Below are 26,984 nucleotides of genomic sequence, written 5' to 3'. Positions count from 1 at the left end.
ATCTCATTATCTCTAGCCACTTTATCCTGTTCTACAGGGTCGCAGGCAAGCTGGAGCCTATCCCAGCTGACTACGGGCGAAAGGCGGGGTACACCCTGGACAAGTCGCCAGGTCATCACAGGGCTGACACATAGACACAGACAACCATTCACACTCACATTCACACCTATGGTCAATTTAGAGTCACCAGTTAACCTAACCTGCATGTCTTTGGACTGTGGGGGAAACCGGAGCACCCGGAGGAAACCCACGCGGACACGGGGAGAACATGCAAACTCCGCACAGAAAGGCCCTCGCGGCCACGGGGCTCGAACCCGGACCTTCTTGCTGTGAGGCGACAGCGCTAACCACTACACCACCGTGCCGCCCGGAAATTTTGACTGTCACACTTATCACACCGGACCTTCTTGCTGTGAGGCGACAGCGCTAACCACTACACCACTGTGCCGCCCGGAAATTTTGACTGTCACACTTATCACACCTCTTATTTTTGCAGCAAAACCCAGCAGCTTTCATTATGTTTTGTGTCTGAAAAGTGCTCTCACCCAGCACAATATGCTGCTTTCTTTACTGACAGTGTTTGACAAAATGCAAACATTTTTCTGTAACATTTTAATTTTGTGCTGGAAAACTAATGTTTGGAAAGCTTAAAAGTTTTTGTACTGAATTGATAATGGAGAAGTCATAAACTAAAAATCTATAACAAAGTTTGTACTAAAAGGAAAAGATTTTTGCATGGTACTGTATGTATGTATGTATGTACCGGTATGTATGTATGTATGTATGTATGTATGTATGTATGTATGTATATTCCAGTAATTTCAGCAGTACATCTTTTCCATGACCACAAGGTACATCTGCTGACATGGTTATTTAAGAAATGAGAAGCTACTCACTGCATCAGTTCGGGTTAAAAGAACTGTTGCCAACTGCGGTAATTATCAAATCAAAGGCTCTGAAGTATTTACTTATTTAAATCCAAATGGTGACTTTTTTTTTTTGGCCAGGCAGTGTATATACAGTACCAGTCAAAAGTTTGGATAACCCTACTCATTTATGTGTTTTTCTGTATTTTGACTCTTTTCTACAACCCCGATTCCAAAAAAGTTGGGACAAAGTACAAATTGTACATAAAAACCGAATGCAATAATTTACAAATCTCAAAAACTGATATTGACTCTAAATTGACCGTAGGTGTGAATGTGAGTGTGAATGGTTGTCTGTGTCTATGTGTCAGCCCTGTGATGACCTGGCGACTTGTCCAGGGTGTACCCTGCCTTTCGCCCGTAGTCAGCTGGGATAGGCTCCAGCTTGCCTGCGACCTTGTAGAACAGGATAAAGCGGCTAGAGATAATGAGATGAGATGAAAAACTGATATTGTATTCATAATAGAACATAGACAACATATCAAATGTCGAAAGTGAGACATTTTGAAATTCCATGCCATATATTGGCTCATTTGAAATTTCATGACAGCAACACATATCATCATCTCTAGCCGCTTTATCCTTCTATAGGGTCACAGGCAAGCTGGAGCCTATCCCAGCTGACTACGGGCGAAAGGCGGGGTACACCCTGGACAAGTCGCCAGGTCATCACAGGGCTGACACAGAGACACAGACAACCATTCACACTCACACCTACGGTCAATTTAGAGTCACCAGTTAACCTAACCTGCATGTCTTTGGACTGTGGGGGAAACCGGAGCACCCGGGGGAAACCTACGCGGACACGGGGAGAACATGCAAACTCCACACAGAAAGGCCCTCGCCGGCCCCGGGGCTCGAACCCAGGACCTTCTTGCTGTGAGGCGACAGCGCTAACCACTACACCACAGTGCCGCCACAGCAACACATATCTCAAAAAAGTTGGGACAGGGGCAATAAGAGGCTGGAAAAGTTAAAGGTACAAAAAAGGAACAGCTGGAGGACCAAATTGCAACTCATTAGGTCGATTGGCAATAGGTCATTAACATGCCTGGGTATAAAAAGAGCATCTTGGAGTGGCAGCGGCTCTCAGAAGTAAAGATGGGAAGAGGATCACCAATCCCCCTAATTCTGCGCCGACAAATAGTGGAGCAATATCAGAAAGGAGTTCGACAGTGTAAAATTGCAAAGAGTTTGAACATATCATCATCTACAGTGCATAATATCATCAAAAGATTCAGAGAATCTGGAAGAATCTCTGTGCGTAAGGGTCAAGGCCGGAAAACCATACTGGGTGCCCGTGATCTTTGGGCCCTTAGACGGCACTGCATCACATACAGGCATGCTTCTGTATTGGAAATCACAAAATGGGCTCAGGAATATTTCCAGAGAACATTATCTGTGAACACAATTCACCGTGCGATCTGCCGTTGCCAGCTAAAACTCTATAGTTCAAAGAAGAAGCCGTATCTAAACATGATCCAGAAGCGCAGACGTCTTCTCTGGGCCAAGGCTCATTTAAAATGGACTGTGGCAAAGTGGAAAACTGTTCTGTGGTCAGACGAATCAAAATTTGAAGTTCTTTATGGAAATCAGGGACGCCGTGTCATTCGGACTAAAGAGGAGAAGGACGACCCAAGTTGTTATCAGCGCTCAGTTCAGAAGCCTGCATCTCTGATGGCATGGGGTTGCATTAGTGCGTGTGGCATGGGCAGCTTACACATCTGGAAAGACACCATCAATGCTGAAAGGTATATCCAGGTTCTAGAGCAACATATGCTCCCATCCAGACGACGTCTCTTTCAGGGAAGACCTTGCATTTTCCAACATGACAATGCCAAACCACATATTGCATCAATTACAGCATCATGGCTGCGCAGAAGAAGGGTCCGGGTACTGAACTGGCCAGCCTGCACTCCAGATCTTTCACCCATAGAAAACATTTGGCGCATCATAAAACGGACGATACAACAAAAAAGACCTAAGACAGTTGAGCAACTAGAATCCTACATTAGACAAGAATGGGTTAACATTCCTATCCCTAAACTTGAGCAACTTGTCTCCTCAGTCCCCAGACGTTTACAGACTGTTGTAAAGAGAAAAGGGGATGTCTCACAGTAGTAAACATGGCCTTGTCCCAACTTTTTTGAGATGTGTTGTTGTCATGAAATTTAAAATCACCTAATTTTTCTCTTTAAATGATACATTTTCTCAGTTTAAACTTTTGATATGTCATCTATGTTCTATTCTGAATAAAATATGGAATTTTGAAACTTCCACATCATGGCATTCCGTTTTTATTTACAATTTGTACTTTGTCCCAACTTTTTTGGAATCGCGATTGTACACTGTAAAACGATATTGAAGAAGTCAAAACTATGAAATAACACATGGAACATATCGGGAATTATGTGGTAAACAAAATTAAAAAAACCAAAATATCTTTCATATTTTAGATTCTTCAGAGTAGCCACCATTTACCTTGATGACGCTTTGCACACTAGTGGCATTATGTTAACCAGCTTCATGAGGTAGTCACCTGGAAAGCCTTTCAAGTAACAGGTGTGCTTCATCAAAAGTTGCAATTTCTTGCTTTCTTAATGTGTTTGAGGTCAAACAGTAAATAGTAAATAATAAAAATACAATAAATACCAGCAGCACGGTGGTGTAGTGGTTAGCACTGTTGCCTCACAGCAAGAAGGTTCTGGGTTCAAGCCCAGCAGCTGACGGGGGCCTTTCTGTGTGGAGTTTGCATGTTCTCCCCGTGTCTGTGTGGGTTTCCTCCGGGTGCTCCGGTTTCCCCCACAGTCCAAAGACATGCAGGTTACGTTAATTGGTGGCTCTAAATTGACTGTAGGTGTGAATGGTTGTCTGTGTCTCTGTGTCAGCCCTGCGATGACCTGGCGACTTGTCCAGGGTGTACCCCGCCTCTCGCCCATAGTCAGCTGGGATAGACTCCAGCTTGCCTGCGACCCTACACAGAATACGCCGCTACAGATGATGGATGGACAGTAAATAGCCCTATTCCACAACTGTAGTAATCCATATTATGTCAAGAACTGCTCAACTAAGTAAAGAGAAACGACATCTGTCGTTACTTTAAGACATAAAGTGCCTTTTAATTCATAAAAATAAAGAAAGACCATTGAATTAGAAGATGTGTCCAAACTTTTGACTGGTACTAGACAAGAAGTCAAGTCAAGTTTATTTGTACAGCGCTTTTAACAATAAACATTGTCGCAAAGCAGCTTTACAGAATTTGAATGACTTAAAACATGAGATAATTTTATCCCTAATCTATCCCCAATGAGCAAGCCTATGGTGACAGTGGCAAGGAAAAACTCCCTCAGACGACACGAGGAAGAAACCTCGAGAGGAACCAGACTCAAAAGGGAACCCATCCTCATTTGGGCAACAACAGACAACATGACGCTTGCATTAACAGTTTTAACATGAAGACAGTTTCGTTGATGTTATAACTCTTCATTGATGGAAACTTGAGTGCAAAACTGTTCATGACAACTGCAGTCCTAAAGTTAGCAAGTCAACTGTAGTCCTCAGCCATAAAAGCATTACTGTAAGGGTCCAGAGCGTCTTCCAAGTGTGACATATGGGGCCGTCCTCCACAGGAGCGATATGATGAGACTCCAACCAGACAACCAAGAAGCTTTTATTTATCACATGTATACTCAAGCACAGACTTAAGTGAAATTTCTCCTCTGCACTTAACCCGTTTGAAGCACATGCACACACAAGTGAGCAATGAGCACACACACACACATACCCAGAGCAGTGGGCAGCTATACAGCGCTCGGGGAGCAGTTGGGGGTTAGGTTCCTTGCTCAAGGGCACTTCAGCCCAACCTTCAGGCCATGGCTGCCCCATGTTAACCGAACCGTGTGGAAAACTGGAGCACCTGGAGGAAACCCACACAGACACCGGGAGAACAAGCAAACAACACATAGAAAGGCACCCATCAGCCACTGGGCTCGAACCCAGAACCTTCTTGCTGTGAGGTGACAGTGCTAACCACTACACCACAGTGCCACCCAGTAATTACCACTACTGTACTATATATAAAACACACACACACGTGTGTGTGTGTCTAAGTGTCTTCTTCTTCTTTTGGCTGTTCCCGATTAGGGGTCGCCACAGCGGATCTTTCGTCTCCATTGCTCCCTGTCTACCGCATCCTTCTTTACCACACCTGCCACTTTCATGTCCTCTCTTACCACATCCATGTATCTCCTCTTTGGCCTGCCTCATTTTTGTTTGCCTGGCAGCTCCATCCTCAACATTCTCCTTCCCACATGCTCTGCATCTCAGTCTCATCTCTCTTAGCTTAATTCCCAAGGTCTCCACATGTGCGGTCCCTCTGATGTGGTCGTTCCTTATCCTGTCCAACCTCGTCACTCCCATCGCAAACCTTAACGTCCTCAACTCCGCCACCTCCAACTTTGCCTCCTGTCTCTTCGTTAAGGGTACGGTCTCCAATCCATACATCACAGCTGGTCTCACTACTGTCTTATACATCTTACCTTTCACTTTTGCTGGGACTTTCCTATCACAAATGACTGCCGAAATCCTTCTCCAACTACTCCAACCTGCCTGCACTCTCTTTCTCACCTCACTATTGCAGCCCCCATTTTCCTGCACAGTTGACCCCAGGTATTTGAATTCACCAACTTTCTTTACGTCTACTCCTTGCAACTTCACTACACTCTCATCCCCATTCTCATTGATACACATGTATTCTGTTTTGCTACTGCTCACCTTCATTCCTCTTCATTCCAATGCATCCCTCCATCTCTCCAAACCCAACTCAACCTCCTTTCTACTTTCACCACATATCACAATCGCATCTCATCTCATCTCATTATCTCTAGCCGCTTTGTCCTGTTCTACAGGGTCGCAGGCAAGCTGGAGCCTATCCCAGCTGACTACAGGCGAAAGGCGGGGTACACCCTGGACAAGTCGCCAGGTCATCACAGGGCTGACACATAGACACAGACAACCATTCACACTCACATTCACACCTACGGTCAATTTAGAGTCACCAGTTAACCTAACCTGCATGTCTTTGGACTGTGGGGGAAACCGGAGCACCCGGAGGAAACCCATGGGGCCGTCCTGGAGTGGCCTAGCCAGTCTCCAGATCTCAACCCCATAGAAAATCTTTGGATGGAGTTGAAAGTCCGTGTTGCCCAGCGACAGCCCCAAAATGTCACTGCTCTAGAGGAGATCTGCATGGAGGAATGGGCCAAAATACCAGCAACAGTGTGTGAAAACCTTGTGAAGACTTAGAGAAAACGTTTGACCTCTGTCATTGCCAACAAAGGGTATATAACAAAGTATTGAGATGAACTTTTGTTATTGACCAAATACTTATTTTCCACCATAATTTGCAAATAAATTCTTTAAAAATCAGACAATGTGATTTTCTGGATTTCTTTTTTCTCATTTTGTCTCTCATAGTTGAAGTGTACCTACGGTATGATGAAAATTACAGGCCTCTCTCATCTTTTTAAGTGGGAGAACTTAAACAATTGGTGGCTGACTAAATACTTTTTTGCCCCACTGTATGTACATCCCATCTACCTTGATAACGTTCTTCCATAACCTTCAAATAGTTTTACTACAGGTGGCACGGTGGTGTAGTGGTTAGCGCTGTCGCCTCACAGCAAGAAGATCCGGGTTCGAGCCCCGTGGCCGGCGAGGGCCTTTCTGTGTGGAGTTTGCATGTTCTCCCCGTGTCCGCGTGGGTTTCCTCCGGGTGCTCCGGTTTCCCCCACAGTCCAAAGACATGCAGGTTAGGTTAACCGGTGACTCTAAATTGACTGTAGGTGTGAATGTGAGTGTGAATGGTTGTCTGTGTCTATGTGTCAGCCCTGTGATGACCTGGCGACTTGTCCAGGGTGTACCCCGCCTTTCGCCCGTAGTCAGCTGGGATAGGCTCCAGCTTGGCTGCGACCCTGTAGAAGGATAAAGCGGCTAGAGATAATGAGATGAGATGAGTTTTACTACAGTGGAATTTTGCTTATCTGGAGGGTAAGCTGTGGAGAAAAAACTTGACGTGCTAGAAAAAAAAACTGACTGCAATTTTGGAATCAGCATGCCAATTTTAGTTTTAATCCGCATAAAAATCTAACTCAACAGAGAATTTTTTTCGAATTGTTCCCCAGTGTGAATAGAGTTTGTTTGACTCCAGAGGCGGGTGATTGACAGCAGTGGTGTTGTGCGCGTGAGATCTGCGTGCGCGCTCCCGTGTGCCAGTAGTGAAGGCTTGGATTTCTCCGCGCTCGCTCGCGCTCGGTGACTCTCTAGAAACGGCGGTCCGGCGCTGCAACTCCCCCCCGGCAAACATGTCCAAACTGGAGCAGGTCCTCATCCTCGATCCTCCGACTGACCTCAAATTCAAAGGTAAGCCAAGTGCGGTTCCGACCCGTAACTGACATCCGATCTGGAGAATAAATATTGTTAAAACCACGGATTTCACACTCCCATTGCCTGCACCCGCCGCCATGTTTGAGGCAGGGGAACTCACTCGGGCAACTGCGGATCCCCGGGCTCGAGTGACGTCGCTATGCGGCCCAACACTCACCTTACTTCGGTTAGCTTCACCAGATAGCTCGCTTTATACATTACACAATACAGCAACCACGATAAATTTTTTTGCTTGTTTGTTTTTGGGTCCAGGTTGATATTCAGTGATGTTTAATTTTAATTTCTTGGTCATCCCCCCCCTCCCCTCGGTGTCCGGCTTCTTTTTGGCACCGATTTGATTAGCTAGCATTAGCATCATGAGCTAGTCAGTGTGGATAGGGTTACAGGGACGACGTGGATGTTGCTAGCTAACTAGCAGGTGCTAATGTGGGCTAATTCTTTGGCGTAACTTAGCCAAGTAAAAAATTAAATAAATAAATAGTTGTACACTTCTCTCACACACACACGTATGTTTTTGTATATTTTAATTCTTAAATATTACATGTGTATGTATATGTATGTTTTTTTTTGTTTTTAATTAATTAGTTTGGTCTGTGTCTGAGAGAATAGCTCGATAAATATTTGATGCTCAGGTGCATTACAAGAAGACAATGTTCCCGCTTCAGTGGTTTTTTATTTATTAATTTTTGAAGGAAGCCATGCAGCCAATCCTGTTCGTTTTTATCCAGTATATATATTTTTTTGTTATTAAAAAATAATAATAAATTGTGAAACATGGCTAGTGTCTAGCTTTAATGAAGTATCTGAAGAGGGCGGGGTTCTTTAGCCAAATGGGATTTTAGCTTGATGGGTTTAGTATGGAAGTAGGGTGTGTGTGTGTGTGTGCGGGCGCAGAGATCAATTCTGCATCATCATCTCTACATTTCAGACTCCTCATTTATCCTTTATTCAGAGTGGCTTTAAATTATGCAAGATCCGCAATCTGGGGAAGAGGAAAAAAAACCACGCATACAAGCTCATAAACCTGTAATTTAACATCACTGAGAGTCTCGAGTAAAAATAAACGAAGTATATATGACGCAGAAACGCACTTGGTAGGTTAATTTGTGAACTGAAATGCATGAATGAGACGGAAAAGGACAACGTAAACATTCAGCCAATGAAATCGCATTATTATGGTCACATGATGTTGGTTTTTAACCAGTCACTGTGTGTCACGTGATCAACGCAGGCATGAGAGAACAGAAGAAATGTTCAATTAGTTTTTATTTTTAAATAATAGAGCATCAGTTCTAAATATAGTCTGAAAATTATAACTTTAAAAAAAAAAATTTTTTTCAAAGGCGGCACGGTGGTGTAGTGGTTAGCGCTGTCGCCTCACAGCAAGAAGGTCCGGGTTCGAGCCCTGTGGCCGGCGAGGGCCTTTCTGTGCGGAGTTTGCATGTTCTCCCCGTGTCTGCATGGGTTTCCTCCGGGTGCTCCGGTTTCCCCCACAGTCCAAAGACATGCAGGTTAGGTTAACTGGTGACTCTAAATTGACCGTAGGTGTGAATGTGAGTGTGAATGGTTGTCTGTGTCTATGTGTCAGCCCTGTGATGACCTGGCGACTTGTCCAGGGTGTACCCCGCCTTTCGCCCGTAGTCAGCTGGGATAAGCTCCAGCTTGCCTGCGACCCTGTAGAAGGATAAAGCGGCTAGAGATAATGAGATGAGATGTTTTTTCAAATCGTTGAATAGAGTTATTGGTTTAGAGCTAAAAATCAGTTAGTTAAAGTGCATATCACGGGTAAATCAATCAGGAGCAAGATCAATGTAATCCTCCTATTTTATATTAAGCTTTGGTCAAATATCGGTCACATTTTGCATTTTGTGCAATACCAGAAAAATTCAGTTGAAATCAAGCCATTTGAGGCGAATTGGTCCGCCTCTGAAAAAACTTGGCGTTTGGATTTCCCGGGAAATGTTGATTTTCGTGACGTCGCGTGCGGGAAGCCTCCTTCCGAATCCTGCGTCAGCGCTGGTTTGTTTATGAGAAAACGACCTGGTGGTTTTCTGCAAATTTCTTCAACATTATCATGTAATTATTAAAATAGTTATCAGATGTATCGTAGGAGGGTGTAGCAACACCAATCTTGATGGGATTAATACTCATTGTTTCCCACATTGCGCTCAGGTGACAATTCCATATTTCAGTGCAAAATTGCTAGCTGCTAAACTTGGTCTACACAGGCTGTGCACTGAAACCGTGCAAGCTCGCGCAGCCTGCTGGCGCTTCCGCAGATGATGTCACAAATCTGGCTCCAGACTCCCTTGGGATTTTTCCAGATGTGTTTTATTTTATTTTTTTCTGCTGTAGACAGATGGCCTTGTGCAAAATTACCCTTCTGGATGAGTGTGTAAAGGTCGTTCTTTCATATATATAAAAAAACCCCCAAAACACCTCCACGAATTTGGTCCAGGATATGCACTTTAAAGCTTCACACTGATGTTTCTAACATGTCCAATAGCTCAAATCCAATCTTTCAGTACATCTGGTTTGAGCATGAAGGTGAAGTCTGATGTAATCTGACCGTTCGGACTGTATATGATTTTTTTTAAATTCCAGTTTGAGGTTTTTGGACATGTGACTCAGCCAGTCGGTCAACTCGGATGTTGTTTTGCTCGTTTTGTCCGTGATGTTTTCTAATGTCCTGGCTTTGTGACAAAAACAGCATTGTTGCACATATCATAAAGGCAGGTCAGGGTAGGGCAGTAGACTGTGTATTATATTTATTCACCGACATTGACATGGACCTGGTCTGACTGCAGTATCTGTGGTTCCATCAGCACCAAATATGTTAAACATTACTGCTGTCTGTGATGTGTTACCGAACCGTGATTGGATTTTGCTGTTGTGGAAAACATACGTAATTCCCAATGAGATTTCCGTGCTGTTAGATAACTGGTTGACAAACTTTCACCTGCCCAGTGTATGCTAGCTTGCGTAGTTTTATTATAACAATCACAATAGATATGTACACACACAGTGTGAAAAAAAGCCCACTTCTGTAATTGCCAGCATGATCACAGAATCACAAAATCTTAATTTAAAAGACAACCCAGAATTGTCTTGCTGTAAAACCAGGATTATGAAGTGCCACACAGATGTAAGATGATAGTGCATGTTCGTGACCAGGTCTTGGTCAAATACTTGCTCAGATGATCATGTCCCATGAGAGACCTCGTCTTGAGGAGTGTTTATCGGACAACGCGTGCGTCTCTGTCGTCTTCTGTAGCCTGCGTCTGTAGTATACACTGGTACAATTTGAAGGTGCTTCCAAAGATTGTCGTCATCATTCATGCTTTAATTTTTCTGATGGAAAGACGACCAAAAACCCTGAATCGTTTGAATGGCCCACTTGAATGGCATCTTCCCACGCAGAAACTATGCAACGGCTATTAAAATACACCTTTAAAAAATTTATATCCCTCTGGTCATACATTAACTAACCCCACCTGTCCTGAGCTGCACTGTTGTTTTCCACCATTAGCCACATGATCTGGCAGTAAACCTTGCCTGCAGGTGCAGGTCGACTCGAGTGTCCCTGTATCACCCAGCACAGAGATCTCCAGCAGTCCATCGCTGCAGGAGGAACGTCTTCGTTTAGCTCCTGTTTACATGATTCTTTCAGCACTGAACTGCTGCTCGAGCTCTGAAAGGCCAGAGTGGGCCCGAGCGACTGTGTCCGCGGAGCTAAAAACAGCAGTGCAGCAGCAGGACTGCTCTGATCGACTGAGTCTCTCTCTCTCTCTCTCTCTCTCTCTCCCCCTTTGTGTGTGTGTGTAATTTCTTCCGTCTGTAGTTCTTTCTCTGTATCTCCATCTATCCTACGTATCCGTTCTCTCTCTGTATCTCAATGCGTCTGATGTCTTTCTCCACCTCTGTCTCACTCGAAGTCTTTTTCTACATGACTGTTTGTTTTTCTCCTGTGCTGTCTGTCTGGCTATCTATCTGTCTTGCTCACTCCCCCCTCGGTCTCCCGCTCCCCCTCGGTGTTATTTATAGAGGCAGGGAGGCCTGGGAGACTGGTACAGCGTGAAAGTGGAGGAGATGGAAGAGCTAGTGTAGAGAAAGAGGACACAGGCTTCTTAAAACAGAATAGTTTTACAACGTTGTGCTCCTGTGAGACTGAATATCCAGTGAATACACTTACAGCTTGTAGAGGACGACAGGTATGGAAGGAATATACAGGTCGTCTCATGCGTGTTGCACCCAGGACACAAAGGAACAATACTGAAAGTATTCCACCGTAATCGGATCGTCATTAATGAGTAATCAGATCTCAGTCAGTATACAAGACATGTAATGTTCATATGCGAAAGGGTATCTGATCGCCCCATAACGTCCCTGTGTGTAGACATTTATAACACGTTATATGCAGTGCAACATGAGAAACCAGCACACGAGCCTGTATCTTAGCGGACTCGGTCGCTGAGCGAGTGGCGTTTTACGGACATTTCTCAAGGATTAAGTTTACAAATGGAAGCTGAATTTAATCATGAATCCGTTTAGCAATTGGCCACGATTCAAAAACCCTGTTTTCCCTCAGCGCCCGATTTGAGACGAGAAGGGAACTGCGAATCGACCTCGGCTCATGATGGAGTGGTTTAATAGGCCAGAATAACAAGAGACCTTGGTTCTTGTTAAAAACAAACAAACAAAAAAAACCCAACAGGCTGTTATCGCCCAGTATTCTGCAGTAAAGCCACTTTTGGTGAAATTTTACCCAGCTGGAAAACTTAAAAGTGGATGATCACTGACCAGGCGAAGACAGAAGGTGGGAAAAAAATATAGATCGCACATGTACTGTGCGAAAATACATAACCACTTTTGAAGAAAGGGTGGCATTATTTTGAAGAGGCGTTAAAATTCCAGTCAGTTCCTTCCAAATGACCTCAAACCAAGAAAATTAGCTATATTCTTAGTGACTTGTTTGAAGCAAGCAGAATATTATCCACAACCATGTACAGCTCTGTACGTACAGGACTTTGTTTTCTGTACCCGGCTTGAGTCAGGAGTGCTAAAGATGAATAATTGAGGACTCCGTGGACGCCATTTTGCAGAGGAAACGGTGCAGATCCAGTGTTCCTGTTAGCTTTCCGAGAGGGCAAGGTGCTAATGGTGATCAAGGGCAAATTTGCGTGCATCACTATAGACAAAGAATCTATCATGCAAAATTTGCCATACTGGGCAAGATCGATTACTTTCGTAAAATAATCAAATCTGAAATTTCTTCGTTAACCAGTTTAATACAATGCTTCATGACGTGGCCTCTACACACGCTTGTGCTTGGAGCGCCTTGAACTGTCAGTCTCAGTAAGCTCTTTCAGCATTTTGCATCCATCTGTCGCCCGTTAACATGACAGCCTAATGTTAGTTAATACCACTAATAGCATTAATCGATCTTTAATATTAGTCCAGGATATTAACGTTAGATTAGATCTAGTCGGACACGTTAATTCTAACGTTAACATTAGTGACCTAGATTTTCTTTAGCTTTGTATCTGGAGTGTAGAGCTATCGGTCCTAACTTTTGACTGAATTTGTTTAGTCCTCAACTTCTAAAGGCCTCTGCATGCTCTTGAGACAAGGCTTTTGCTTTTCGCAGACAGTTGTAATTTATTGTTGAGCGGGGAGTAATAGGTGTGCGCGATGTTATTCACCGGCACAACGCAAGGGGGCGCGAAGTCGCTAGGAGTAGTTGGTGGGTGTGGTTAGTGGAGTGTTTATCCTCCGGTTACTTATAATGACTAGAACTTTTTTTTATTTTTTATAATGACTAGAACTGGAGTCGTATAGATGTCCGTACTTCCTCAATCAACCGCTGTTCATGCTGCTCCATCTTCGCTCGTGTTTTTAAAAATGCCGGTCGTGAAAACAAACCAAACCGGGAAAGTAGGGAAGCGGAAGTGCGTGTACAGCGGATGTAGAGTGGACCAATCAGAGCCCTCTTGTCTGTGACGCTGTCTGCGAGGCTTCTGCGGTGGTCACAATTTTTGGGAGGTGCGCGCAGAGTGTCTGCGAAGGTGGGGGGGCTACGCAGACGCTATCTGCGACACCGTCTGCGAGGACTGGGTTGTCAGCATAAATTGGCCTTAACCCTGCGTCCAAAATCACTCCCTACTCACTATATAGTGGACTGTATAGTGAGTTTGCCATTTTGTAGTGCTGTCCGATGGTGTAGTGAGAATTATTATACCCTATATAGTGCACTCAACCGCGAGTTGGCCTAGTGGTTAGGGTGTCCGCAAGTTCTACTCATGGTCGGGTCATACCAAAGACCATCATAAAAATGGTACCTACTGCCATCTGGCAAGGCACGCTGCAATACAGATGTGAGTAGGGAGTCAAACTCTCGCAGTTACCAGAGGACTAGCCCCCCCCACTGTAACCCTAGCTATGTAATAGGCGAGAGGCAGAGGGAAACGGAGATCGGCGCCGCCACATGGCGTGGGAAGGGACTTTTTTTTTTTTTTAATATAGTGCACTCAAAGTATCTCACAATGCATCATGGAAAGTAGTGTAGTACTGATGGTCACGAACCAAACAATGTATGCCATCATGCATGAAATCAAATCAAAAGGCTCAAATTTGATTTAATAAAAGGCAGCGGCAAAGAAGAAAATATTGAGCCTTGATTTAAAAGAACTGAAAGATGCAGCAAACACACAGTACTTTTGTATTAATTAACGTGGGAAATGCACTCAGTATAGTGGGTTTTTTGTTTTTGCATGTATTTATTATTTTGAAAACCCACCAGCCGACTGATCTGGCACGTTTTAATTGTGCGACAGCAATGGCGTAAATAACAGCGTGACGGAGTAGTGTCCGAAAGCGTTTTAATTTTACCAATGAGCTCACGACATAGTCGTCTATATAGGGAGTAGTGAACGAGTGAGTGGTTTCGGAAACAGGGTGGATCTACGGTACTTGCGTTCTGGCAAACAGAGAGCTGCTTGCTGCTTTTACCAGTTCTCTTTTTCTTTCGCGCCTTTGGAGGTATTGCTGCCTTTCAGACGTACCTTGCTTCTCTGACTCATTATCGTAATAAGGCAAAATGGTCGACAGAGCATGACTATGACCCCGCGCTAATGGCGTGCTGTGATTGGTCAACATGCGTTGCCTTCGTTGAAAGCCGGCAACGCTCGTTTATGGAATCGATTTTGTGCCAAAATGTTCATACAATACTTTTGAAATATCAAACAAAAACGACAAATCAAAATACAAAAAAAGAAAAAAGTCAATTTTTTTTAGACTGGCAAACAAATTATTCGTGTAATCGTGCAAAATATCAGTCTATTACTCTTCAGAAACCTTTTATTTTTGTTCCGCGTCTTTCTCAGTTTTGTTTGACGTAATTAACCCCGCCGACAGTAGTCGGAGGGGTTATTATTTTCACCTGCGTCAGTCTGTGTGTCTGTCTGTCTGTCTGTGTGTGCGCAAGGTATCTCAAGAACCAATGGATCGATTTGGACCAAATTTTGTACGTGTTGCCAATCACCCAGGAAGGAAACCATTACATTTTGGAGGTCAAAGGTCAAGGTCATGGCAGAACTTCGAAATTTTGGCCCAATGTATTTTAATAGGGAAAAGGCGGGGTTTGCACTCGTTAGTGTCCCTGTCTAGTTTATTTTGGTTGCGATTCCAGCTTTCTCGTTTGCGCTCCCTGACTTTTTGCTTGCAGTTTTGGCACAAACTTGACGTGTGGGTGGGCTGTCCAGGAACGCATTCCCATTGGCTAACTTGTGTTTGACTGACAGCTACGCTCAGCCATTCCCTACTCGGATTCTGGCGGACTGTTTGACGAGTGACCGATCCATTGACGGTAAACAAGGATCGAGTGGACTTCAGTGGCGACTATGATATTGAATTTACACTTTGTTGAAGTAATTCAGTATCATAGTCGCCACTGAAGTCCACTCGATCCTTGTTTACCGTCAATGGATCGGTCACTCGTCAAACAGTCCGCCAGAATCCGAGTAGGAAATGGCCGCAACAGCCTCCGGGGGAATGGCTGAGCGTAGCTGTCAGAAGAGTGATAGACTGATATTTTGCAGGATTACACGAATAATTTGTTTGCCAGTCTAAGAAAATTGACTTGTATTTTGATTTGTCGTTTTTGTTTGATATTTCGAAAGTATTGTATGAACATTTTGGCACAAAATTGATTCCATACTCGTTAGGGCTCGCTTTTTTTCTGCGGCGGAACGTATGTACCGGGTGTTTGGAAAGTTTTGGAAGATTATGAGGAGGGCCTGTATAATTTTGGGTGTGCTGCTGGTATTCGAGGGCAGGAAGCATTGTCCTGGTAAAATAAACTAGCTGGAACACTGAGGTCTGTAAAGGTTTGTTTATGCATGATTTGAGGAATACTATAAAGCATGGATTTCTACACCGATGGATGATGGACCAAAGCCAAATCTCTCCCAGATCAGTAGTTCATCGTTAAGTAATGCAACAATTTGCTGAATCATCTGCTTCATTTATTATGTGCATATCATGTTTGGCCATTAAAAACATCATTGTGATTGTAGTAGGCGGCGGTCTGAGTCATAATGAGCTGAGTCATAGGTCTGGCATCTTCCCTTTTTTTTTTTTTTCCCCTTTCCCAAGAGCCGAATGCGTAAACCAAACATCCTTCTTCTCTTTTAAGAATGTTGAACAGTAAAAAAGACTTAGGATGAAAATAACCTGCTGCGTTGGGGAAACACAGCCATGGGTTTTTTTTTCCTTCACAGAAAATATTTATCCAGACTCTTGAAAGGAATGTCGATCAGTATAGGTAATCGTATGGGGCCGAGTAAAATTAAGGATTAATTTCACGAGTGATTTTGAAGTTTTGAAAATTGCCTGAGTCACGAAGCAACGAAATCACGAGTGAAATTGATCCTTAATTTTACGAGGAACCATACGATTACTTGTTTATAATATATAGGGCCAAATTCATACTTCAGAAGCCAGGCTTTCGTCTAAACGGGGGAACAGGGGTGCTGCGCCCTCTTACTCTCGGCGTGTGCCCCCTTACCGACTCCGTGAAAACATCCCAGCAACACTACGTGACAATGTGTCTGTTCATCAAATACGTTATAATTACTCCAAAAATATTCCAATCATAGTAGATACACCGCCAGACGGTGCAAAAACAATCCGAATTGGCGTTTTCCAGACTGAGGCGCCATGTTGTTTAGTTGTTTACTTGTCGCGGCTGCTCTCGCGAGATTTGACATGGGTTACATACAAGGTCAGCTGACTTGTAGAGCGAGATTTCTCGAGACTGAATGACCTTTCACCCACCGGCGCGGGAGTTTTTGACAGAAGTAGTTCGCGAGTTGTTTTTGTTGACACTTGGGCATTTAAAGATGTCATCCCGCGGCACGAAGCGGAAGAAAGCCAAAGACTGTCCGGGGCAGAAGAAGATTACTTCTTTCTTTTTCGATGTTGACAGATAATTTGTTACAATTTCCCTCTCAGATAGCCTCAGAATGTCCCATTGGAGCATTTTTCAAAGGCTTTGCACGGTGGGGGGGGGGACAACCGGCACCCCCCCCCCCCCCCCCCCCGCGCTCCCTCGCCATGGTGAGCGCCCTCATACTAAATTTTTCTAGAAAAAACCCTGGAAGCCATTCGCGTTTTCTAAACCAATCAGGGCGCAAGACTATCTTGCACGTTTGAATCAGTTTCTAAAGCGTCTTTCATCATGACCGTGTATTCTAACTCGCAGCATTCATATGCCACTACTGTGTTTCCGATATGTACAATTGGCTGCGGCAGGCCGCTGCACCTTGATTTTTGCCGCCGCACCTTCAGGAATACCCCTAGGAGCTATATGTATTTGACTACATTATCCGTTGCTTGCCCAGTCTTTGCGTTTGGGGCGAAGCGCAGTTCCACTGGCCAAGCTAGCAGTTACTTGATTGGTTTCCATGGGTCGCCGTGGGCTCTGATTGGACAACATTCCGTCTGGAGCAGCGTAGCCAAGCCAACCTGAGGTAAACTAACTGCTACGTTTTCTTCGCCGATTGTCGGGAGAATTAAAGGGATAGTTCGGGATTTTTGACATGAATCTGTATGGCATCCCCATCAATAGTGTCGTGCAAACACACTGACTTACCCCTGACAGCATCCTGTGAGTCCAGTTCTTGTCCAGTTTTGGTCCAGACGAAAGTAGTCCGGCAAGTTTGTTGGGGTCACGAAAGTAAAACGTTTTTCGTCTCAAGACAGTATGTGTTCAAAAGAGTGATATATTTGCATCACAAAACCGTTGCCAAATAAAAAGTCAGAACTCGAAATCACTTGGCACTATTTTCTCTCCCTTCTTATCACTGCGCGCTGCCGCCAGGTGACAGCGAAACGCAGACCCACTAAGCTGGTGGGAGACCACGGCTTACACACGTGATGGCACGGGGGATGTGTATAGTGGCAGCATCTGTCCCCCCAGAGAGGATCTTTTCAAAAGCAGGACAGATTATAACTGAGAGGAGAAACAGAATCAGAATTAACTAGTTAATTGCAGCAATTAAAGGAATAGGTAGGAAAAGGAAGGCGCAAAGACACCGCGCAGCGCCTGAAAATGGGTTTTCAGGCACTGCGCACCCGTTTTCAGGCGCTGCGCTGTGTCTTTGCGCCTGCAGCGGTGCTTTGCCTGTGCTGTGGCTGAAAATGGTTCCAGATATAAATTGGTCCAGTAAATCCCTTCGTGTTAATTTGCATTGATGTGTACTCGATGTGACTGTACAAGTCATGAGAAATAATTATAAAAAATCTTGAGTTATTTAATTCACTTTTGCAACGACAATGCTAGCTGGACACACCGGATTACAGCGACTAAGCTAACCGGGGCGTTTATAGATCAGGACAATGGCTGGGTCGGCTACAAAACGCTTTGGCTCACTCATCCAACTCTAGGGACTGCAGGGACTGACTCAATTTCATCTGGGGGCGTATTCCTTTAAATCAAAAATAAAATCTTGGGAGCCGAAAGAGCCGGCTCCTTATAGTAAGAAGAGCCAAAAAAGCCGGCTCCCGAAAAAGAGCCGAAATTCCCATCACTAAAACAATGAATGAAACAGCCGTGGCTGTCACCTGGCGGCAGCGCGCAGTGATAAGAAGGGAGAGAAAATAGTGCCAAGCGATTTCGAGGTCTGACTTTTTATTTGGCAACGGTTTTGTGATGCAAATATATCACTCTTTTAAACACGTACTGTTTTGAGACGAAAAACGTTTTACTTTCGTGACCCCAACAAACTTGCCGGACTACTTTCGTCTGGACCAAAACTGGACAAGAACTGGACTCACAGGATGCTGTCAGGGGTAAGTCAGTGTGTTTGCACGACACTATTGATGGGGATGCCATACAGATTCATGTCAAAAATCCCAAACTATCCTTTTAACAATGAATAATCGAATAATTAACATCTTTATATTAAAGTAATCATAATTATTGCTATAATTTTTCCCATTAGATTCCATGGCGGCCGGCGTCGGTGTTTTAATAAGCTATATAGGTGAACGGACGATGCCATCATCCCATTTACAGATGAGCCTAAATACTCTTAAGATCAATATTTCAGACCCTCATTGATTTTTCATAATAAAAACATGTCTTTGTAATCAATTATTTTTAGATATTTTAGTTTTACTATAGATCTTGCGGTTTGCGAGCCGTCCTTGGATACAAACCACAGGTTCTATCTGATAGCCTATACACTAAATATCGAAACTTCAGACCCTCTTCGGTGTGTTTTTAGAACCAAAGCCATAACGTTTGTATTTAACTATCTTAGTTTTACGATGAGATGTTCCAGCTCCTTCTTGTCCGTAGTCTAACACCGAGTCGATAGTTGGAATTGAGCTGAACCGCCACCGTCATTTTACAAGGCTCCGGTGTGCGCTGTTCAAATGGTAGGCTACATTATTTTTGTTGTGGATGAATTGTATTTATACGCTCCATTATAGTGGTGACAGTAAACTTGGACATTTAAAAATGGTCCCACGCCACACTTCGCCGTGCTGCTTCATGTTGATTTTTAAGCGATCGACCTACGCTACGGAAGCTCGTAGGTAACTGAAGCCAGGGTACGGCCAAATGTTTGTCCGTGACAGACAGCGAAATTCATTGCTTGAAGACTTGCACTACACACAACCTATGGACCCTTTTCACGTGACGTCACGAGAAACGCGGCCGCCATTTTGGACGTGTACTACCAGTAGTTTACCACAGCCAACATTGAGGAATGGCAGCAAAGAAAGTGTTTATTTTCAGCAAGACTTCCATCATGCCACTATATTGTTGTGCACCTGGATGTAGTAACCATCAACAAACAAGGCAAGGGTTATTATTTTATCGGATCCCGGTAGATGCTGACCGACGGAGAAGATGGATAGCGGCATACCAACGCTTGTGTAGTGACCACTTTGTTGGAGGTAAGACGAATAAAATTAGCCAGAAAAGGCATTACATTGCTGTTAACATTCCATTCTAGTTTACTGTAATTATGATCTGGCAGCTATTTACACCAGATCCAGTGTAAATAGCTGCCGGAGCCAACGTCTGAGGTTCCGGAGCACGCTAGCTCGCGGCCGGCTCGGACGTTGGCTCCGGCAGCTATTTACACTGGATCCGGTGTAAATAGCTGCCAGATCATAATTACAGTAAACTAGTAAATACAGTTTTCTGCATCTCGCTCCTTTTTTCTTTTATGTTTGTCGCCTTCCTCGCATTCAAACCGATTCGAGCCGAAGTCCACTACATGTCCAAAATGGTGGTCGCGTTTACGAAGGTCACGTGACTGAAAAGGGTCTATAGGCTATTCATTTTAGTTGATGAACATGAACGTCATTCTTCTTAACGACATTCTTAATGGTCAATTATCGATTAATCTAGACTATTGGTTATGTGATGTCCATCCCTAATTCGAGCATACACTGTCGCAGAAAGTACAACACCGACGCAAGTTTTTAAACACAGCCCTTTTTCCGAACGTCAGTGCGTGTGTGTGATCATCTGCGAAATGCCATATCGGATCAGAAATGATCAAAACCACGTTAATTTCAAAATGTCCATGTAAATGTTTTGAAAATATGAACATTTTAGGCAGGTAGCAGTAATCAAGCAGGAGAGTAAAGCAGACTGCCAGAACGGGAAAGAGAATGTGAAAAGAGGGAAGAGAGGGAGGAGAGCAGCCAAAAGAAGGGCAAACACAGGGCCACGGGTTGGGACCGTACATGGGTTGACAAGCCCAGATACAAACCTTGGCTTTATCACACTGACCATGGCAAGTATTCTGTGGCTACTTTAAAGCTAGCCGCACACTACGCTGATTTTCAGCGTACCGAGCCAACTGAAGTCGCGAGTCAGGCGTAAAGACTAGTTTTCGATGGTACCGACTCATCTCACAGCCGATTCGAAAAACTAATCGGGAGCCAGACTGATCGGCGAGAGTCGCTAGCAATAGCCAATCATATCTTTCGCATATAACACGTGATATTTCGTGATCATGTGACTTCTATCTTTTCGAAAAATGAACGGACTGACAATGTCAAACTGAACCGTTGATCAAGGGAGATCCGCGCCCCGACATGCGGTGTGCGCGCGCACTCTGCGCATGCTCAGTTGGGTGAATGTGTCATGCACCGAAACTAAGAGATTTACAAGCCAGGAACGCCTCATGATTCAGTACGCAAGAAAAGAAAGATGATTTACTTCCATTTTACTTTGTATTTGAGTAAAGTGAATGAATAAATGGTCTGTGGAAAATACACTTAACCCTGGGAACTGCGTGCACAGGAGTTTATTTTGTTTCCCCCCCCGGCTGGCTACTTATTTGTCATGGCTGGCTAGTGTGAGCCTTAGTGGAAAGCCCTGGGAATGCGTAAATGTCAAGTTCGATTTTAGATTTCCGAACCCGAAAAAAATGTCGAAAAACCGGCATTAAAAAAATTTCACCCGCACAAACGGCACTCACCCGGCCGGTGGACCGGAAACAGAACATTTTTTAATAATGGCCCAAGATATTAACTTCTGCTTTCTTTCAGTCGTGAGTTAGTCGGGGATATGTGCGTGCCCTGTCAGGAGTCGGCTCTGAAATGGGTCGGTTCGGTACCGCGTGGATCGGCGTAGTGTGCGGCTAGCTTTAATATCAACCAATTCTGCCACTCATAGTCTTGTGTTAATTACCTAGTCTTTCAAGACTAGGTTTATTCATTTATTCCCTTACAAAGGGTCACCATTTTAGAGTGTTTTGTCAAAAAATTTCTCAGAATGCTCCCGTATCCTCGTACTGGGGTGGGACGTCTGAGCGCAGGTCTTGCCACCGCACCTTCAAACATTTTCTAGGGGAAACACTGCACTAGAGTCGTTTATTTGTCTTTCTGCGGCCCATTTTTTAAACACGGAAAGCCAAAAATTTGTACTTTTTTTTTTTGGTATTTTAATTTTCGCTTGCAGCTTTCAATTGGTTTATCATTTCTTCGTCAAATATAGCAAAACGTGGCATTGCTGAGTCAGCCATTTTGTTGACAAAATTTGCTAATTTTTGTAACCGTAACCAAGCAACGAACTAGCCAATAGCATTTCAGAAATACGGCCCCGTGTTGAGGAAAAAAGCCTTCCTTGATTGACCAATCAGAATTGAGTAATTTGGCCCTATGTATTATAAGTATAGAAATTAGGGGTTAACTGATTTCTTATATATCCCCCCCTCCCAAGGCTGATACTGATACCGATTATTAATATCAAGAACACTGATGAATGATATTTGGGGCTGATATTCCTTTGCCATAACTTTTGATGTTTGTAGTATGAAAATGTACAAGAATTCAAATCTTACTCAACTTGCATTAAATGAGCAGAATATTATATTTAACCTCCTAGGGCTTAGCGGTCACATGCGTGGACAGCACTTTTTAGAAATTCGGAACAAGAATCCACATATGTGGACATACTTTTTCTCTAAAAGTACATCTTATCAAAAGATGATGCTTAGTTTTTATTCTAATCAGGTTCTAATAAGCCCAAATAGCAAAGAGAAATAAAAAATGCATGTAAAAAAACAGCTTGGGCCTTAGGAGGTTAAAAGTACTTTGAACAATTCCCGTGCTAAAGGTATGCCGACGACAGGCGTCGTCTCAAGGTGCGTGCGCAAGAATGAGAGGGCAAAATTTACCTGACCACGCACTTTTTGTGCTTTTTGCCAACCGAGTTGTTCATCCTCGACAAGTTCTTATCTTTCCACTCAAAAATGCTCAAATCCAGCAGCAAGAAAAGATGAAAATTGAAGCGTTAGAACGAACACTTTACAAATGGTCAGAGTGGTACTGATAATTCGATGGCGGTTAGAAAGGCCGTTTGTTCTCCTCTGCCAGTCAGCAAGATGCATTCATACAGCATGATCAAACCCATCGCTGTAGTAACTGAAGTTTTTGTTTCTACAGGGTGTATGGTTGCACGGTTACTTATTCATTTCAAGACACAAGTATTTTCGTTAATAAAGGAAGAACGTGTGCATGTAAGTGCCTAATAGTTAGCATAAAACCCTGTGCGTGTGTAGTATATGCAGTACAGTTTCTATGTTGACAAGTGATTAGCGACGGGATGAGAGAAAAAATTTCTGCTGTTAGATTGTTGGTGCGTTATGGATCCGTTTTAAACTGCAGTACCAAACAAATAGTTTTATCTCATCTCATCTCATTATCTCTAGCCGCTTTATCCTTCTACAGGGTCGCAGGCAAGCTGGAGCCTATCCCAGCTGACTACGGGCAAAAGGCGGGGTACACCCTGGACAAGTCGCCAGGTCATCACAGGGCTGACACATAGACACAGACAACCATTCACACTCAGGCCATCCTTAAAAAAAATCCGTTTCCTGTCCACCGGGTGGGCAAAAAAAATTTCAGTCGGGAGGGAGGGATTTATTTTTATTTATTTATTTTTATTATATATGGATGGATAAGAAATCGCAATGTTGTTTTGCTTTTTCTTTCAGTACTTTTTTTTAATACAAAAGCAGACACATTTAATAAAATATGACAGTTAAATCAACTGAAACTTGTACAGAAACTTTGTTAGCATTTTAAATGCTGACTGCAACATTTGCAAAACTTTTACAAAGGTACTTAAAATGTCCGACACACGGACTTTCTGTAGTTCTAAATCGAGCGTTAGGCCTAGTTCGGATGAAACTACACTATTAAAATGATCACTGAATGACTTGTTTTTCTGAATCTTTACTATTTTGTTGTTCGCTAGAATACCATTTTGCGATTTCACACTTAAGCAAATGTTTGAAAACTCCGGATCTGCTTCCTTCATGGTGGCTGCCATTTTTTTGTGCCGCACGGCGCATGCGCAGAGCTGATTCGACAGGGCTTTCCACAAGCACCGGCTGCCGGCCACACAATTAAGTCCAGCCGGCTACTTTAATGACTATTTTTGTAGCCCACAGGCTCTAAATATTAATTTTCGATTTTAATAAAATTAAATGTTTATCTAATGGACTGACAATGTCAAACTGAACCGTTGATCAAGGGAGAGTAACTCATCCGCGCCCCGACATGCGGTGTGCGCGCGCACTCGGCTGCGTGAATGTGTCATGCACCGAAAATAAGAGATTTACAAGCCAGGAACGCCTCATGATGCAATACGCAAGAAAAGAAAGATTTACTGCCATTTTACTTTGTATTTGAGTAAAGTGAATAAATAAATGGTCTGTGGAAAATACATTTAATCCTGGGAACTGCGTGCACGGGAGTTTATTTTGTGTTTACTCCCCCCCGGCTGTCTACTTATTTGTCATGGCTGCCTAGTATGAGCCTTAGTGGAAAGCCTTGGGAATGCGGAAATGTCAAGTTCGATTTTAGATTTACGAACCCGAAAAAAATGTCGAAAAACCGGCGTTAAAAAAAAAAATTTTCACCCGCACAAACGGCACTCACCCGGCCGGTGGACCGGAAACAGAACATTTTTTTAATAATGGCCTCACATTCACACCTACGGTCAATTTAGAGTCACCAGTTAGCCTAACCTGCATGTCTTTGGACTGTGGGGGAAACCGGAGCACCCGGAGGAAACCCACGCGGACACGGGGAGAACATGCGAACTCCGCACAGAAAGGCCCTCGCCGGCCACGGGGCTCGAACCCAGGACCTTCTTGCTGTGAGGCGACAGCGCTAACCACTACACCACCGTGCCGCCCCACAAACTGCTGTTAAATATTCTGATTAATAACGGAGAGTAGATGTCGGGGATGGGCGATATGACTATCGTATCGTAGGAGAAGCTGTGTTCGAAAGGTTGGAGAAGTAGCTTTGGGACCAAAAGGTCGCTGGTTTGATTCCCTGGACAAGCAGGAATGGCTGAAGTGCCCTTGAGCAAGGCACCTGACCCCCCCCCCTACTGCTCCCTGAGCTGCTCATTGCTGTGGGTATCTCAGGGTCCTGTTGTACATCGTTCTGGATAAGGGCGTCTGCTAAATGTCTGCTATGTTATGTAATATCTTGATTCTCTGGTAAACAATATAAATCACAATATGTGGGTTTGCTTGCAAGCTGCCAGCACAATAATCTGGAAAAAATATAAATTTTAGACAAATTATTAAGTGTTTATTGTTAATTTAACAAATGTTAGATTTTAAAATAAGATTTTTACTTGTGAAGTGTCTACAAATATTTAACATTGAAATTTTTATAATTTTTCCAGATTAAATGCCTAGTTTGTAATTGTTAATTTTTTTTTTTTAATATCCACAGTATCTCCGAAAAGCATATTGTGACTTATCCCAATAACAATTTTCTATAATTAGCCTAATAATAATACTTTTAACTAAATGATTTAATTTTCATAACCTGTAAAATGCTGTTGGGGTCAGCCTGAAAGTATTGGCACACCCGTTTCTTGGTTTATGTCCTCACCCTAAAACAAACTGTATCCGACTCGGTGGTTCATCCCGTGAGAGAGACGTGCGTCTGAGCCACACGCGTTTTAACCAGACAAACGGTTTTATATAACGCTTTTGAGTTCCGAGGAGCATTTTACTGCTCCTACCCATCACTATCGCTAGAATTTTCACAGGTAGTGTTATGTAATCTGAAACGGACAAACGCACACTCCAACCAGGGTACGGCTAGTTCGGATTTATTACCAAGCTGTGTTTTTGTTCTTCAGTGGAAATGTGCTACAAATCATCATCTTCTCCAGCATTGACATTGGAGCTTAAATAGGCTTGGGGGGGGGAGGCTGTATACAAATCTTCTCCGACCTAGATTTATGAAAAATGCTGTCTAAATGTCTTTTGGCTGGAAATGCACTTCTTCAGGCTTTGGAAGGAAGGCAAATGCTAGTCTTGTGACTTTTATTTTTATCTGAGATGCGCATGAGTGTTTTTGAGATTGCACACATACTCGCCAAATTAATACATTTAAAATAACACGTTGCTGTCTGTTATTCTTGAAAAATGTTTTTTAATTTGTCCAGTTACTTTGGCTTGCTCATGTAGCGTAGGAGGAGATTTTTTTTTTTGGTCGTCCGCCGTTGGATCATTTAAAATGCTTTTAATCACTATGCCTTGACCCAAGAGAGTCTGAGCTGGTCAGCGTTGTACATAATTGAAGAATTCTTCTCTAATGATGCTTGCTGTTTGCTTGAACATCTAAAAAGTCAGCGATCCTTAGCTCATTTTCTGTTTTTCCAGTTTGATGCGCACATTTAAGTCCGGTTAGTGCAGAGGTGCCTTTGGGGTAGGGTGATAGAACATGTAGCTGTTGCCTTCATCTCTCACCAGAGATTGTCTTCCAGAGTAATTAGGTTTTGTTTTTTAAAAAAGCTCTACTGCATTGTTTATAATGTGGGCGTTTTTAAAAAAAATTTGACTGCAATTTAGTCTCAACATCAGCCGTTCAGATGTTAGTCGTGAGTCATGGGTCCATAATGGGTGGGCCTGAGGTTACTTTCTGTTGCCCCTTTTCCACCAAATCAGTTCCAGGGCTGGTTTGGGGCCCGTGCTTAGTTTGGAACCGGGTTTTCTGTTTCCACTGACAAAGAACTGGCTCTGGGGCCAGAAAAATCGGTTTCAGGCTAGCACCAACTCTCTGCTGGGCCAGAGGAAAGAACCGCTTACGCCAGCGGGGGGGGGTGGAGTTGTTAAGACCAACAACAATAGCAAGACCGCGAAAAGTCGCCATTTTTAAGCGCCGAGAAGCAGCAGCTGTACAAACGCGAAGTCATCCATTAGGCCATTATTAAAAAATGTTCTGTTTCCGGTCCACCGGCCCGGTGCCGTTTGTGCAGTTGAAATTTTTTTTTTTTAACGCCGGTTTTTCGACATTTTTTTTCGGGTTCGTAAATCTAAAATCGAACTTGACATTTCCGCATTCCCAGGGCTTTCCACTAAGGCTCATACTAGCCAGCCATGACAAATAAGTAGCCAGCCGGGGGTGGGGTGGGGGGAGTAAACACAAAATAAACTCCTGTGCACGCAGTTCCCAGGATTAAATGTATTTTCCACAGACCATTTATTTATTCATTCACTTTACTCAAATACAAAGTAAAATGGCAGTAAATCATCTTTCTTTTCTTGCGTA

General features: G+C 43.6%; 1 protein-coding gene across 1 annotated transcript in view; it reads left to right on the top strand.

Moving 5' to 3' along the window:
• The first annotated feature begins 7,196 nt into the window (after positions 1–7,196).
• The window catches only part of vapal (VAMP (vesicle-associated membrane protein)-associated protein A, like), a 71,776-nt gene continuing 51,988 nt past the window's right edge, over positions 7,197–26,984 (top strand). The window contains exon 1 of the mRNA XM_060906250.1: positions 7,197–7,346. Coding sequence (XP_060762233.1) covers positions 7,289–7,346 — 58 coding nt within the window. The 5' untranslated portion in view covers positions 7,197–7,288. The remainder of the gene's footprint in view (positions 7,347–26,984) is intronic.

The sequence above is a fragment of the Neoarius graeffei genome, chromosome 23 (genome assembly GCF_027579695.1).
Source record: "Neoarius graeffei isolate fNeoGra1 chromosome 23, fNeoGra1.pri, whole genome shotgun sequence".
Taxonomy (NCBI): Eukaryota; Metazoa; Chordata; class Actinopteri; order Siluriformes; family Ariidae; genus Neoarius; species Neoarius graeffei.
This window is presented reverse-complemented; position numbering and strand designations above follow the sequence as displayed.